At 37.9% G+C, this 18,145-nt stretch overlaps 2 protein-coding genes across 2 annotated transcripts in view; one reads left to right on the forward strand and one right to left on the reverse strand.

The window, feature by feature from the left end:
- The window catches only part of LOC106094656 (putative phosphatidate phosphatase), a 162,958-nt gene that overhangs the window by 26,327 nt on the left and 118,486 nt on the right, over positions 1 to 18,145 (forward strand). The gene's annotated exons all lie outside the window — the stretch shown is intronic.
- On the reverse strand, positions 13,218 to 17,092 carry LOC106094689 (putative phosphatidate phosphatase). The gene has a single exon (XM_013261924.2). It carries the CDS (start codon positions 16,938 to 16,940, stop codon positions 15,870 to 15,872), a length of 1,071 nt encoding a protein of 356 aa, XP_013117378.2. The 5' UTR covers positions 16,941 to 17,092; the 3' UTR covers positions 13,218 to 15,869.

Genomic DNA, 18,145 nt, shown 5'->3' on the forward strand with positions numbered 1-18,145 from the left:
CCCAATTTTACTCGATTTGCCTGAAATTTTGGAGGTGGTATTTTTTTATGACTTCCAACAGCCATAAAGAGTGCGGTTCATGTCGGTCAATAACTTGTTGTAGCTCATACAAATATTGGAAAAGTCATTCAAAGAACTTGACAAATGCAATCCATTAGGGTGGGTCTATAATATTTGACTTGGCCGAACTTAGCGCACTTTCACTTGTTATACCCACCACCATAGGATGGGAGTGTACTAATCTAGTCATTCCGTTTGTAACACCGCGATATATTGATCTGCTACCCCATAAAGTACACATATACTAATCGTCTCGACATTCTGAGTCGAATTAGCTATGTTCGTCCGTCTGTCGATAGCGGTCGAACGCGTAAAACTAAACGCTTGAAATTTTGTGCAGATACTTCTTATTGATGTAGGTCGTTGGGGAATGCAGATGGGCCATATCAGTTCGGATTTGGATATAGCCCCCATATAAATCGATCCCCGGATTTGATTTCTGGAGCCCCTAACAGACTCAATTTTCATCCGGTTTGAATGAAATTCGGAACCAAGACTTCCAATATCCAAACTAAGTATGATCTATATCGGTCTATAAACAGATATAGCGCCTATATAAACCGATCTCCAGATTTGACTTCTTGAGCCTCTAGAAGTCTCAATTTTCATCCGGTTTGAATGAAATTCGGAACCAAGACATGAGTTATGACTCCCAACATCCTTGCTAAATATGTTTTGAATCGGTCAATAAACAGATATAGCCTCCATATAAACGGATCTCGGGATTTGACTTTTTGAGTCACAATTTTCATCCGATTTGGTTAAAATTTGGAACAAAGACTTGTGTCATGACTTTCAACATCCGTGCCATGTATGATCCGAATCGGTCTATTAACAGATATAGCCCCCATATAAAGCGAACACCTGTTCATTCGATTTGGCTTAAATTTGGAACAAAGACTTGTGGTATGACTTCTAACATATGTGCCAAATAGGCTCCGAATCGGTCAATAAACAGATATAGCCTCCATATAAACGGATTCCCGGATTTGACTTCTAGAGCCCTAAGAAGGCTCAATTTTCATCCGATTTGGCTGAAATTTGGAACAAATACCTGAGTTATGACTTCCAACATCCATGCCAAGTATGTTTGGAATCGGTGTCTAAATAGATATAGGCTCCATATAAACGGATTCCCGGATTTGACTTCTAGAGCCCTAAGAAGGCTCAATTTTCATCCGATTTGGCTGAAATTTGGAATAAAGACCTGAGTTATGACTTCCAACATCCATGCCAAGTATGTTTGAAATCGGTGTCTAAACAGATATAGCCACCATATAAACGGATTCCCGGATTTGACTTCTAGAGCCCTAAGAAGGCTCAATTTTCATCCGATTTGGCTGAAATTTGGAACAGAGACCTGAGTTTTGACTTCCAACATCCCTGACAAGTATGTTTGGAATCGGCGTCTAAACAGATATAGCCTCCATATAAACGGATTCCCGGATTTGACTTCTAGAGCCCTGAGAAGGCTCAATTTTCATCCGATTTGGCTGAAATTTGGAACAGAGACCTGAGTTTTGACTTCCAACATCCCTGACAAGTATGTTTGGAATCGGTCTATCAACAGATATAGCCGCCGTATAAACCGATCCTCGCATTTGATTTCTTCAGCTCTTAAAAGCCTAAATTTTCACCTGATTTGGCTGAATCAGGTGCCAAGTTTAATCCAGAGATCGGTCAATATGGTGGTATAGGCCCCCTAAGTACGGATATCCCGATATGACTTCTTGGGACCAGAATAATTCAAATGCAAACTGAGTTAATAAGCGTACGTTTTAAGCGGAATCCATGGTGGTGGGTACCCAAGATTCGGCTCGATCGAACTTAACACGCTTTTACTTGTTTGTTATCCTATATCCACCTCTTTAGAATTTTATACGTTTTTTCATATTTCAAAAGGCAACTCTGTTTGTTATGGCCAGTTTACTAACTGGCCATAAGTAACTGAGTGCAATTAATATGAGCATTGCAAGAATTAAATTATAATTAAATTGTTTTATTCATGAGATTAACTTTGGTATTTGCATAGTCCTATAATGTTTATACTCTGTAATAAAATGGGGAATTAGAATGGAATGTGGTTCTCCATTATGAGACACGGAAAAACGTGACCGTATAGTACAAATAAATGGGTCTCTCAGAAAAGAAAGGTGACCCAAATGTCGTAAATTACATGTTCTTATAAAATATTGCCGTCTTTGAGTTGGGAGTCTTGAAGTCATATACTTAATAATGGAATAATTTTCGAACATAATTCCGTATGACCCAAGATCTTTAATTAGAAAAGGTTTTTGACCTTAACACCAGTGTTGCCATTATATATATAAAACGATTACGTTTAATGACTTTCCAAAACTGCTAAAATTATATGTTTGTTGTAAAGTATATTAATTTTTCTTTTTTTTTTTCTTATGTTTCTTTGCAGGTAAGCCTACACAAACAAAAATCAAGAATATTTGACTTATGACTGAAGGGGCCGTTTTCTCAGTTTTTGGTTCAAAAGTAATAGGTAATGTAACGGCATGACTATCAAATTGACTAACATTTTACCATACTCTATTTTGGAGCAGACAACAATTATGTCAAGGTCTTTCTCTCTAAACAACATGACAATATGTAATCGGTCTTTCGGAAATGGGCCCTAAGTGCTATTGTTCATCGCCCTAGGGAGGAAAGACTCCACTTGGTGACTTGTTGAATAAGTTAATGAGTTTTCAACCATCCAAGGGTATAAAACTAGGAGATGGTTGTCCAAAAAAATCACATTCTTGTCTGCATTCTTTTGCTGTGGAAACGTTAGTCTCGTTAACAATAGAACGATAACCGTGGTGAGGTTATGCGTGTAAATAAAACAAGCTTATGGGTATTTATTTACCAATTTATTAGAAAACAAGTAAAAAGGCGTTAAGTTCGGCCGGGCCGAACTTTGGATACCCACCACCTCGGATATATATATAAACCACCTTTCGTCAAATCAGGGGAAAAATGCATACCTTATGACGCCTAGCAGCTATAAAGAAATATGTTCCGATTTGGACCAAATACTAATAAGTACAAGTCATTGTTCATCTGTCTAAAACAAAATTTTGCTCTTTTTAGTAGCTATATCTAAAAATAAACCGCTCCGAACCATAAACGACACGGACGTCGAAAAGCCCAGCATACGTCACAGCGTCAAATTTCTGTGAAATCGGATTATAAAAGCGCCTTTTATTGGGCCAAGGCTTTTCATCGAGATATCGGTCTGGACCGATTTGGACCAAGTTGCAGATACATGTCGAAGAGCCTAACACAACTCACTGTCCCAAATTTCGGCGAAATCGGACAATAAATGCGCCTTTTATGGCCACAAAACCTTAAATCAAGAGATCGGTCTATATAGCAGCTATATCCAAATCTGAACCGATCTGAGCCAAATTGACAAAGGATGTCGAAGGGCCTAAGACAACTCACTGTCCCAAATAATAGGGTCCAAGACCCTAAATAAATTTATTATAATCGGATAATAAATGTGGCTTTTATGGGCCTAAGACCATAAATCGGAGGATCGGTCTATATGGCAGCTATATCCAAAATGAACCGATCTGGGCCAAATTGGCAAAGGATGTCGAAGGGCCTAAGACAACTCACTGTCCCAAATTTCAGCAAAATCGGATAATAAATGTGGCTTTTATGGGCCTAAGACCATAAATCGGAGGATCGGTCTATATGGCAGCTATATCCAAAACTGGACCAATCAAGGCCAAATTAGCGAAGGATGTCAAAGGGTCTAAGACAACTCACTGTCCGAAATTTCAGCAAAATCGGATAATAAATGTGGCTTTTATGGGTCTAAGACCTTAAATCGGAGGATCGGTCTATATGGCAGCTATATCCAAAACTAGACTGATCTGGGCCAAATTGACAAAGGATGTCGAAGGGCCTAAGACAACTCACTGTCCCAAATTTCAGCAAAATCGTATAATAAATGTGGCTTTTATGGGTCCAAGACCCTAAATCGGAGGATCGGTCTATATTGCAGCTATATCCAAAACTGGACCGATCTGGGCCAAATTGACGAAGGATGTCAAATGGCCTAAGACAACTCACTGTCCGAAATTTCAGCAAAATCGGATAATAAATGTGGCTTTTATGGGCCTAAGACCATAAATCGGAGGATCGGTCTATATGGCAGCTATATCCAAATCTGGACCGATCTATGCCAAATTGACGGAGGATGTCGAAGGGCCTAACACAACTCACTGACCCAAATTTCAGCAAAATCGGATAATAAATGTGGCTTTTATCGGCCTAAGACCCTAAATCGGCGGATCGGTCTATATGGGGGCTATATCAAGATATAGTCCGATATAGCCCATCTTCGAACTTAACCTGCTTATGGACAAAAAAAGACTCTGTGCAAAGTTTCAGCTCAATATCTCTATTTTTAAAGACTGTAGCGTGATTTCAACAGACAGACGGACGGACATGTCTAGATCGTCTTAGATTTTTACGCTGATCAAGAATATATATACTTTATAGGGTCGGAAATGGATATTTCGATGTGTTGCAAACGGAATGACAAAATGAATATACCCCCATCCGTCGGTGGTGGGTATAACAAGTAAAATCGTGCTAAGTTCGGCTGGGCCGAATCATGGGAATCCACCACCAAATGCATACAAAATAAATTCAGTTGAAGGGCATAATTTTATTTTATTTTACATATTTCTAGGAACCAAACAAGGATGATCGAGAGACCGGTTTACATGGAAGCTATATAAGGATGCAAATTGCAAATTTTGCCCATGAACATTCCACTAAGGAACAGGGGCAAACTTCTCACATATCAATGAGTGCAGTCTGATTCAAGTTTAAGCTCAATGATAAGGGGCCTCCTTTTTATAGCCGAGTCCGAACGGCGTTCCGCAGTGCGACACCTCTTTGGAGAGAAGTTTTACATGGCATAGTACCTCGCAAATGTTGCCAGCATTAGGAGGGGAAAACCATCGCTGAAAATTTTTTTCTGATGGTCACGCCAGGATTCGAACCCAGGCTTTCAGCGTCATAGGCGGACATGCTAACCTCTGCGCTACGGTGGCCTCCGAGCTACGGTGGCAATATAAGGTTATGGACCGATTTAGACCGTACCTGGAACAGCTCATAACATAACACCACATGCAACATTTCAGCCAAATCGGACACAAATTGTGACTTGTAAGGGCTCAAGAAGTCAAATCGGGAGAACGATTTATATGGAGCTATATCAGGTTATATATATGGATTCGGACCGTACTTGGCACAATTGTTGGAGGCAAAACAAACCACTATGTGCAAAAATTTAGCCAAATCGGACAGAAATAACGGCATCCAGGGGCTCAAGAAGTCAAATCGAAAGATCGGTTTATATGGGAGCTATATCAAAATCTGACCGATTTTCTGAACTCATTTGCAATTCCTAACGACCTACATCAATATTAAGTATGTGTGCAAAATTTCAAGCGGCTAGCTTTACGAGTTCGACCGTTATCATGATTTCGACAGACAGACGAACGGACATGGCTAGATCGAATGCGAATGTCGAGACGATCCAGAGTATATATACATTGTTGAGTCCCAGATCAATATTTCGAGGTGTGAACGGAATGACTAGATTAGTATACCCCATCCTGTGGTGGTGGGTATAACAAAGGCTTATGCCATATGATTTTGTAACAAATTTTGTAGCTACCGATAGGTAAATAAAATAAAATAAAATAAAATAAAATAAAATAAAATAAAATAAAATAAAATAAAATAAAATAAAATAAAATAAAATAAAATAAAATAAAATAAAATAAAATAAAATAAAATAAAATAAAATAAAATAAAATAAAATAAAATGAAATGAAATGAAATGAAATGAAATGAAATGAAATGAAATGAAATGAAATGAAATGAAATGAAATGAAATGAAATGAAATGAAATGAAATGAAATGAAATGAAATGAAATGAAATGAAATGAAATGAAATGAAATGAAATGAAATGAAATGAAATGAAATGAAATGAAATGAAATGAAATGAAATGAAATGAAATGAAATGAAATGGAATGAAATGAAATGATATGAAGTGATATGAAATGATATGAAATGATATGAAATGATATGAAATGATATGAAATGATATGAAATGATATGAAATGATATGAAATGATATGAAATGATATGAAATGATATGGAATGATATGAAATGATTTGAAATGATATGAAATGAAATAAAACAAGCAAAAACGTGTTAGTTTCGGCCGTGTCGAACGTTGGACACCCATCACCATGGATATGTTAATCCTTCTATTTTATTCTAACGCCACTACAATATCTAAATAGGGGTTGGTCTGGATCATATTTTATTCAGGTCCCAAGAACTCTTACACAAGTAACAGTTTCAACGACATCAGTCAATAAATCCGCTTTTTATGGGATTAAGATCCTAAATCAGCAGATCGGTTTATATGGCAGCTATGTCTACATAATATGATCTGGAGTATTTTTAAGTCGGATGTCGGGAGGCTCAAAAGAACTCACTATTTAAAATTTCAGCGAAATGGGGTAATAAATGAAGTTTTCAGGGGATTAAGACCTTAATTGGCTTATGTGGCAGCACGGGTTAGATGTCAGGAAGCTTAAAACAACTCACTTTTTTCAAATTTCAACGAAATCGGGTAATATATAAAGCTTTTAAGGGCTTCCGATTTTTAATCGGCAGATCGGTCCTTATGGCAGCTATATCTAAATATAGTCCGATCTGAACCATATCTGAGTCGAATGTCGAAAGGCTTAAGACAACTTACTGTTTAAAATTTCATCAAAATCGGATAACAAATGAAACCTTTTTTGACTTTAGATCCTTAACCGGAAGATCGGTCTATATGACAGCTATATCTAAATATCGTCCGATCTTAACCATGTTTAGGTTAGCTAGCGGGAGGCTCCAAAAATCTCACTGATTAAAATTTCAGCGAATTCTGGTAACAAAAGCTGCTTTTTTAAGCTTCAGACCTTTTATCGGCAAATCGGTCTCTATGGCAGCTATTTATAAATATAGTCTGATCTGAACCATATTTGGGTCCAATGTCGGGATGCTTACAACAACTCACTGTTTCAAATTTCAGTGAAATTGGGTTGTAAATGCAGCTTTTATAGGTTTCAAACACTAAATCGGCAGATCGGTCTACAATATATGGCAGCTATATCAAAATATGGTCCAATTTGGCCGTTTCAAGAACTTAACCTGCGTGCAGCAACAATACGTATTAGTGCCAAATTTCAGCTCAATTTTTGAAGGCCGTAGAGTGATTCGGCTATGAGTGATCCGAATACCGTACTTTGTATGGTCGGATATGCATAGTTTGAGGTGTTGCAGACGGAATGACTAAATGAACATAACCCCCCATCCTATGGTGATTTTGTGAGCATAATTCCCTTACTTGGCAGATCGGTCTATGTGACAGATATATCAATATATGCGCGATCTGGACTGTATGACAATATGAAACTTAAATGAAAGCTATTGGAAAGTAGATTACGTATATGGTTTGGAAGGAGCAATAGGTTGATATCGGAAGGGGCGGGCGGGCCCTCTCCCGTTACCCCAAAAGGCCATCCAAAATCAAAAGTGGACTGATAAGCACAATATGGATATCAAATGAAAGGTATTAGTGATTAGAATACGAATTTGATATTAAAAATTGGATCCAAGTACCCAGGCGATCACTCTAGGTGTCGCCCCATCTCCGAAAAATGTCACTCTAAAGCATGCTAACTTTCAAAGGAGTAAAGCTAGGTGCTTGACATTTTGGCATAAAAACTTATTTTTAGTGCAGGTCACTTAGGATTGTAAATGGGCTAAATCGGTCCATGTTTTGCCTTATAAACCGATATCGGATCTTGACTTCTTGAGCCACTAGAGGGCGCAACTCTTATCCGATTGGGCTGAAATTTTGCACCAAGTGTTTTATTCTGACTTCCAAGAACTCTGTTAAGAATGACTTAAATCGGTTCATAACCTGATATAGTTCCCATATTAACCGGTTTCGAATCTTGAATTCTTAAGCTGCTAGAGAGCGCAATTGCTATGCGATTTGGCTGAAATTTTGCGTCAAGTGTTTTGGTTTGACCATCAACAACTGTGCCAATTGTGGTTCAAAGCAGTTCATAACCTGATATATCTCCCTTATAAAACGATTTCTGATCTTGATTTCTTGAGCCGCTAGAGGGCGTAAATATTATCGGATTTGGCTGAAATATCGCATGAAGAGTCGTGGTTTGACCATCAACAATTGCTCCAAGTATGGTTTAGAACCTGATATAGCTCCAATATAAACCGTTCTTCTGATTATTCTTCTTGAGCCTCTAGAGGGATCAATTCTTATCCGATTTGGATGAAATTTTGAACTGAATCAGTCCATAACCTGATATAGCTCCCATGAAGACGTAACTCCCAATATTACTTTTTGAGACTCTACAGGGAGCAATTCCTATCCAATTCGGATGAAATTTTACGACGGATCATAACTTGGTATAGCTGAAATAGCATAGCAATTCTTATCAATTATGCTTTGTTTGTCTATAAAGAGATATCGGCCAAAGAACTTGACAAATGCTATCCATGGTTGAGCGTATATAAGATTCGGCCCGGCCGCCATTAGTGTGAAGACAATCATCATAAATTAAATGCTAATGTCCTTGCCAGATTCCAAACTAGGTGGTTATGTCCACAGGTGGCTAAGCACAGATCTGCGCAAAGATGGCTACCAAATATGAAGACCGGAAGATTGGTTCTTTAGACCAGAAAATCGTTTTAATTGGCAAATTGATTTGATTAAGGAAATACTAGATTATCACATATAAATTGGCTATTTACAATCAGATCAACTGAATGGTAACGCCAACGTGAGTAAAGAGAGGGCAGAGTGGTCAAAGTATTGTAAGTAACTTGAGTATTTATATTTGTTATGAAAACATATAAGTTCTTTGAATAAAGAAAAATAAAATATAGAAATTTAATTGCGGTTGTTTATTATAGAAATTTAATGGCGGTTGTTTATTATGGTAGGAATTTTATTTTTTTTTTTTTTGCTTTTCTGCCCCTAGACAATCCTTGACAATAGGTATTTTAGGTAGTCTATATTTCTCAAAGATTTTTTAAGAAAAAATCTGTAGAATTTAAATGTTGTCAACATTTTCTATAGACTAAGAATTAGAAACACATTTTTTCGTGTGGCGTAAATGAAGGCACAGCTGAGCGGGCAGGGCACATCTATCTGTCTTTATAACGGGAATTTTACCTATAGAAATATTTGACAATATTCTGTGTAGCAGCAAAAGCTTTTGTAAGTTTTTCTTTGGAACACTATTTCAATACAACAAAACTCTTAACAAAATTGCCAAACCACACTTTGGCCTCATTACATTATTCTTAAGTCGTAAGACGCTTAATGTAACCCCTCACAGATTCTGTGCTAATCCAGTCTGAATGGATTCTGATGAAATTAGCAATGCCACCGAAACCATATCGGCAACCAACCCACAGATCATTAAAGCCGATACCACTTGAGCAACACTAATTCAAATGCATTTTGCATCTAAATGGTGGACATGTCTTGCATACCAAGCCAACAAACCAAGGCTGCATATATGGCTGGGGATTTGTACGACAAGTCAGACAGCGGAGCCATACCTTAACTTACTTACCTTATGGACCTCTGAACAGGTTTAGCTATTTTTGTTTTACGAACAGGTCTCTTAATGCCACTCTCCGTCTGTTATGGCAGTCCCTCTGCAACACTTGCAAATACCACAGTTGAATAAAATTAAAAAATACACAAATCGAATTCCAAGAGAAATAAAATTAAAAAAAAAAAAATAAAAACACATCAGCATAAATCCAGTCTTCAGTTTGTTGTCTATAAACAATACAAACATAACACATTGTATATATTTTATCATAATAAAAAAAAATTCTTTAAATTCATTCTTTTGTTGTCTTGTTTTTCTTCTAAAAGTGGAGTGTAAAAAATACAAAAATTATAATCAATTATTTTCTTTATCTTAAGAATATTTTACGAAAAAAAAACAAAATTCAATAAATTAAAAAATAGCATAAATTGCAACAGAACAAGAACTACATACGAAACTATTTATCTTGTTTTTTTTTTTTTTTTTTCATTTGTTATATATATACATATACACAGAATTCTTGTTATTGTTTTTGTTTTGTTTCTCCCTAAAAAAATATAAAACAATTCTTTTCATTTATTTTAACCTTATAAAACTAAATCGAAGACAAATCGTGTAAGTTAGCCTTCTACCCATCGCAAGAGACTTGGCGTTTAAAACTAAATCTTGTCTCTGAAGGTGGTCTAAGACGAGTACGGCTTACGTCGTATCTACAGCTTGGTTTGTCTTTTTTTGCTTGCTTTTTTCTGGTATCATTGTGGTATGCAGACTGTTGGGTGTAGGGAAAAGTTGTTGGCTCTATTTTTGGCTAGTCAGCTTAGCATTTTTAAGGAATGTAGTTTTTCTCTAATCCTAAAATGGTTTGTGGTCATTTGAGTCGGTGAACAAATTCATGTGGGCTATGGGAATGAATAAGGGTTCTTCTTTAAAATCCAAATCATTACAATCTTCTGTGAAAACAAACATTTTATGAAAATTTCAGAATTATTTTAGGACAACATTTTTCCAAAGGCAAGGAAATTTTCCCTAAAGACCGAATTTGAATGAAGTATTTCTTAAAAACAAAGGAATATTTCCCAAATAATGAAATTTAAAATTCTTTGCGCCTTTTATGGGTCCAAAACCTTAAAGCGAGAGATTGGTCTATATGGCAGCTAAAGGGTGATTTTTTTGAGGTTAGGATTTTCATGCATTAGTATTTGACAGATCACGTGGGATTTCAGACATGGTGTCAAAGAGAAAGATGCTCAGTATGCTTTGACATTTCATCATGAATAGACTTACTAACGAGCAACGCTTGCAAATCATTGAATTTTATTACCAAAATCAGTGTTCGGTTCGAAATGTGTTCATTCACCGTAACGTTGCGTCCAACAGCATCTTTGAAAAAATACGGTCCAATGATTCCACCAGCGTACAAACCACACCAAACAGTGCATTTTTCGGGATGCATGGGCAGTTCTTGAACGGCTTCTGGTTGCTCTTCACTCCAAATGCGGCAATTTTGCTTATTTACGTAGCCATTCAACCAGAAATGAGCCTCATCGCTGAACAAAATTTCGAACCGAACACTGATTTTGGTAATAAAATTCAATGATTTTCAAGCGTTGCTCGTTAGTAAGTCTATTCATGATGAAATGTCAAAGCATACTGAGCATCTTTCTCTTTGACACCATGTCTGAAATCCCACGTGATCTGTCAAATACTAATGCATGAAAATCCTAACCTCAAAAAAATCACCCTTTACTATGGACACTGTCTTGATGATGATGAGGAGGAGACGATCGAACACCTGTCCTGCTCATGCATGGGTCTGCAGGGGCACAGGCTTTCCATCTTAGGGAGGCGGTTTTTTTTTTGATAGTGCTCAAAATCGTGGGGCAGTGGTTGGCATACCTGCCTATGACGCCGAACGCCTAGCCTCAAATCCCGGCGTGAACATCAGAAAAATGTTCTGCGGTGGATTTCACCATACTAATGCCTAAAAAAGTCTGGTTGAAGTCTAGAATTTCTCTTCAGGTTTCGGTGATATTCGACTTAAGATTTAATTAGGATTTGGCCTAGATAATCTTCGTATTTGGCAATTTACTTTACTTTGCCGAAAAAAGTATCCAAACCCGATTGTTCAGTTATGCAGTTTAAGAGTCAAATAATGTAAAAAATACTGGATTTTTTTTGGGTATTTTTGTAAAAAATTTCGGCCAGTATTTCATTTATAAATGAATATTCGGCAGACCGAACAAATATGTCGAAGTGACCAACTTTAGCGGTCTGCGGTGGGGCGCCCAGACCACTTAGGGCCTTAAAATTTTGCACACGATCTCGCTAACACCTCAGCCTCATTCAAAATTTCAAACAGTTATCTCTACCCATTTTAAAATGTCGGATTTTTTACTACTTTTTGTCATTCTATCCCATTGTGCGTCGTTTATCTTGGGGCTTAGGAAACAGGACTTCAGAATGCTGATAGAGGAGTTCTTACTGGTAATTGCAACGTACGAAAATCGGACCACAAATGAAAATTTGTCATACCGAATAAACCTTTGAAATGTCGAGGTGGTTAATTTTAGGTACCCGCCAAGAGTTGCCCGGAACTCCTATCGCCTAGAAGCACAACCATTCAAAATTTGAAAGAATTATCCCTAGCCGTTCCAAAACGGAAGATCTGTAAGTAGTTTTTTTTCTCATCTATCCCATAGTGCGTCGCTTATCCTGGGGCTTAGGAAACAGGACTTCGGAATGCTGGTAGGAGTTTTTATTGGTCATAGTAACTTCAGTAAATTGGACTACAAATGACAGCTCAAATTAATTTTAAAAATGCTGAGAAGACTAAATTTAAATGCTTGAAAGGTGCCCGGACCAAATAGGGCCTAGCTAACACCTCGGGTCCAACCATTCAAAATTTTAAAGAGTTATCCCTAGCCATTCTAAAAGTTTTTTTTCCATTCTATCCCAGAACTTTGGAATGCTGATTGGAGTTCTAACTGGTAATGGCAACGTCAGTAAATCGGACCACAAATGAAGGTTTGACGGCCCGAATACATTTTTAAAATGCCGAAGTGACTAAATTTAGGGGCCTGCTTAGAGGTGCCCGGACCACCTATGACCTTAAAAGTTTGAACATGATCTCTCTAACACCTCAACCCTAAATATTCAAAGAGGTATCTTTACCAGTTTCAAAAAAAAATAGTAAAAAATATGTATTTTTTTTTTACGATTCTATCCCACTGTGCGTCGTTAATTTTGTTTGACTTTAAAGAGCTCGCAAATTGCGACTTTATTCGAGTGTTTGCAATGAAAGGACCAAAAATGCTTGGTTCAGTAAATCGGACCACAAATGAAGATTTGACGGCCCGAATAAATTTTTAAAATGCCGAAATGACTAAATTTAGGGGCCTGCTTAGAGGTGCCCGGACCACCTATGACCTTAAAAGTTTGAACATGATCTCTCTAACACCTCAACCCTAAATATTCAAAGAGGTATCTTTACCCGTTTCAAAAAAAAAAATAGTAAAAAATATGTAGTTTTTTTTACGATTCTATCCCACTGTGCGTCATTAATTTTATTTGACTTTAAAGAGCTCGCAAATTGCGACTTTATTCGATTGTTTGCAATGGAAGGACCAAAAATGTTTGGTTCAATGTAAAGCAAAAGGCATTTCAATGCTGTGGCGTCAGGTCAGGCTTTTTACAGGTATATGGTTAAAGGAAGGAACAGATTAAGGTTATTGGGCACAGACGGACTGTTCTCCTAGAGCAGAATAGTTATGGCCATAGCATTTTTCATCCAAGGACTAAAAAATGCAAAAACTTTCCCATCCAAGGGCCATAGTTGACAAACATCCGTGTCAAAGCAGTTTCACAGCATTATGGTATTCCAGATTTAGGTAAAAAGCCACAGAATGGACTGTTATCCACTTTATAGAACAATTTGTTTAGTTTTTGTTTTTTTTTGGTTTTTTTACCGGAAAAACTTATGTTTAATTTATTACCCATATGATTTTATCTTTTTATACCCACCACCATAGGATGGGGGTATACTAATCTAGTCATTCCCTTTATAACACCTTGAAATATTCATCAAAGACCCCATAAAGTATATCTGTTCTTGATCTTCTCGTCGTTCTAAGTCGAACTAGCCATGTCCGCCCTGTCTATCTATTATCACGATAGCGGTCGAATGCGTAAAGCTTGAAATATTGCACAGATACTGTATGTCGTTGGGGATTGCAAATGGACCATATCGGTTCAGATTTAGATATAGCTCCCATATTAACCGATCTCACGATTTGACTTATTGCACTTACAAGCCGCAATTTTTTTGTCCGATTTGGCTGAAATTTTGCACGTATTATACTGCTATAACTTTCAATAACTGTGCCAAGTACGCTCCAAATGAGTCTATAACCTGATATGGGTCAATTATATACCGATCTCTCGATTTGACTTCTTGAGCCCTTACAAGCCGCAAATTCTTGTCCGATTTAGCTGAAATTTTGCATGTGGGTACGGTCCGAATCGGTCTATAACCAGATATAGTTCCCATATAAACCGATCTCCCGATTTGAAGCCTCAATTTGTGTCCGATTTGACTAAAATTTTGGCATGTAGAGTTTCGTTATGACTTTCAACAACTGTGCCAAGTACGGTCTAAATCGGTCTACAAACTGATACAACTCCCATATAAACCGACCTCCCGATTTGACTTACAAGCCGTAATTTTTGTTCGATTTGGCTGAAATTTTGCATGCGGTGTTCTGTTATGACTTCCAACAACTGTGCCAAATACGGTCCAAATCAGTGTATAATCTGATAAGGCTGGTCTCTCGATCATCCTTGTTCGGTTCCTAGAAGCTTTAACTTTTGCTGGTTTAACAGAAGTTTGATATGTAGCATAAAATAGTCCTTCAACTAAATTTTTTTTTTTATAAATTGTTAGCAGAATCCATGGTGGTGGGTTCCTAAGTTTCGGCCCGGCCGAACTTAACACGGTTTTACTTGTTTCTCTCTGGAATTTGTTAAGGCATCCATATTTTGGCTTCTATACTTGAGTAATGTTTTATTTTTAGCACCACATTTGTCTTAAAGAATAAAATTAACTACAACGAACGATATTTACATCGAATAAGTATTTTAAGTTATTTATACATTATTTGTGACTGATGACTTCAACCTCTGTGAGGAGGAAAGTTCAAAGTTGAGTCAAAATATTTCTTTGACACTAGACCCTAGTACATTGTCATTCAGCTCAAACTTGTATAGGGTTGCAATCATTTGTATGAGAGAAGTCTTCCCGTTGTCCCACTTGAGAGTCTAAACCCAATCAAAGAGTCTAGGGTCTGCGTCAAGTTGTTTTACAAGCATTTCATATGGGGCTCTCATGCCGCTGGCCTCTGACGCCAGCTGGGGTTTTACGCTGATGCTTGATTCCTTGCTTGCGTTTAGACTCGAATGTGATGTTTGGGGGTAATTTTAAATTGTTTAACTTCTAGCGCCTGTTACCTCTGTTTTTCCCTTTTAGGATCAGCTGTTTTCTTTTGTTTCCCAAATGGCAATGTTGCCATATTTTCATTACACAATTAACTCCGCCCAGCCTATCCAAAAAATACGAGAGCCAACAACTTGTGCCCGCACCTAATAATCCATGTATGTAAGAAAAAAAAAAATTACAACACATTCCTTAAAACGTGAATGTTGTTGTTGTTGTGGCTGCTTTAAATGTGTGCATCGGTAAAATATTTTTCTACCCGCCAAATATGGTAAAGACAAGAATTTAAAGACCAAACTCGAAAAACGCTCACTAAAAAACTTACAACTAAAAAAAATAACTCATAAAAAACATTTTTTTTTTCGTTACTGCATGCGAATCCAGTGCTGAAGTTTTTTGTGGTTGTTGTTAGTTTTCATTTTCCAAAAAACGGCAAAACTGCATGGCATAATCTTTGAGGCATGCCAAAGCTGCTGCCAGGCTACTGCAGGCACTGAAACACAATGAGTTGCGGCCGACGTTAGGTGATGCTGTGGATGAAGATGAGGACGATTGACTACTTTCACATTGGCTGCTGCTGCCTACTGCTGATGCTGTTGTTGTTGGTGATGATGAAGGCGCTATGGTACATAGCCATAATTATGATAGGTCTGAGCAAACTGGGCCTGTTGTTGGGCGGCTGCAGCGGCCGCCACTGCCGCCGCTGTTGCATGGGGATGGGGCAAGTATGGCAATGTTCCAAAGGTATAGGCGGGCAAGACTGGCGGTGTTGTATTGGATTTTCCCGAAGAACCAGCCGGTGAGGCTGACGGCTTGGCTGGCGGCTTGGGAGCCACATTGGAGTTTAAACGCATGGGCCGGCGCACAAAGATGTGGGCCACATAGGTGGCCACTATAAAGGCTATGCAGGCGCCCAATAGAATGCCTGCCAAAACATCCGACCAATGATGCCAGTAATCTGAGATCCTTGACAAAGCCACATACCAGGCAAACATAATGAAGATGAACTGCAGCAGGTGTTTCAACAGCTTGGAGGCCCTGGTACTTAAGGCTGACTGCAGGTAAAATGCCAAATAGATCATGGCATAGAAGAAGATGCTAGAGTGCCCACTGGGGAATGATTGGCCCACTTGGTCCAGAGTGGACTCGGTCATATTTTGAGCCACGCACTGGTAATCCTCTATGTAGCGGCCATAATTGAAGGAATCCTTGCAGGTGGAGCCATCTGGCATCTGGGGTTGGCAAACGGCAAAGAAATGGGGCCTCAAACGCCCCACTGTTATCTTTGTGATGTGGGTGGCCACCAGAGTCAAGGCCAAGCCAAAGAGATAATAACCAATCTGGGCATAGCAATGCATCAATCTCGCGCCAAAACGACAACCCTGCTTAGAGTTCTGCGCCATGGCTGGTGGCGATTTGCGCTTTTCTCCAGCAGACTGCGCTTGTGGTGAAAGTTGCTTAAACAATTCTATGACCATTATCACCAAACTGGGCACAGCCAAGACAATGCTGACCATGAGTGTCACACCAATGGTGCTTTCTCGCAGGGGATACTGCAGTGACTCATCGTTGCAGAAGAAGCCGCGCTTGTGTGGTCTAAACCATTTGCGTAAGGCCAATTCGCTCAAACATACGGCGGCAAAGATCAGCAGGTCAAACGTAATGCGTGCGAAGCTTCTCAAGCGCTTCATAATTAACAGCGTGTGGATTAAATATTTTTTCTTATGTACTGATATCCGCCGCTGATCAACTATGAATCACCTTTTAATGAACTTTTGGAGTCTATTTTTAAAGTTTTTTGTTTTCGTTGTTAGCACACAGCAGCACTTGTTGCTTTGGTTTTTTTTTTCGAAGTCGTTAACCGTTTAATTCTATTTTGCTAGGTTTTGGTTTTTTTTTCGAAAATGCGTTTTAACCGCCCGTTCGAGCTTGCTCTACCACCTATCCCGTGTAGGCTTTCGTAATGACTAAACGGAAGACTCGATAACATGGCTTAGATGAAGGTGCTGTTAGTTTACGCTTACAATCCAACAACCAACAACAGCTCAATTCGATTCAACTCAGCTTACTCACTTGTTATTGGCTGTGCCTGTTACTCTCTTTCTCTCGCACTTCACCTTCTCCACACACTTCACTTTACCAAAACATTGAATGAATATTTCGCTGAAGGACGGACGAAAGACGGGTATTTGTTCGTTGTGCAGTCATCAGAAAATCAGCTACCTAAAATTATGTTTATAATTTTTGTTTTTGTAATTTGTGTTAATATTTTCTTCCTTCCCTTTTCCCACTCTGCTGCATAAAGCTAAAAACCACCTCACTCAACGGTTTGTTTACTATGGAAAAAAATCGGCACCCATCTATGTAAAATAAAACTCTCTTGCCTCAAAAACTCAGTCATTGAACAGTTGTGCACAATGGGCTGAAAAGATCATGAGCACAGAAAAATAACAATACAAAAAATTAAAAATTTAAACTTTGTGAAAATTAAAAATTAAGAAAATTATTCTGCAGATTTAAACTTTCTACAGAAAGTTTCTTCAGATATACAAGCTTAAAAAAAGTTTTCGCAAATATTTTCTCTAAACAATTAAAAAAAAAAAATTGGTTAAAAAATCAAATCTTGACAAAATTTTCTTATAAATAAAATTAAGATTAAGTTCTATAAAAAAAATTGTTAAACAGTTAAAAAAAAATCAAAATGTTTTCAATATTCTTACTGACAGCTTTCTTCGAAGTTATTACCAATAGTGTTTTTCTCACTTAGACTATTTTTGTCAACAAGTCAATAACATTGATGATTGACTGGGTAATTCGTCGAAGAATGGCGCTTATAAAGGGATGGAATCCCAGAAACTGTAGTCCGGTTATTTTTACGACCAAATTTTTGAAAATA

Source organism: Stomoxys calcitrans, chromosome 1 (genome assembly GCF_963082655.1).
Source record: "Stomoxys calcitrans chromosome 1, idStoCalc2.1, whole genome shotgun sequence".
NCBI lineage: Eukaryota > Metazoa > Arthropoda > Insecta > Diptera > Muscidae > Stomoxys > Stomoxys calcitrans.

Coding starts and splice junctions, on each gene's coding strand:
- LOC106094689 (XM_013261924.2), bottom strand. CDS start 16,940: ATGAAGCGCTTGAGAAGCTTCGCACGCATTACGTTTGACCTGCTGATC.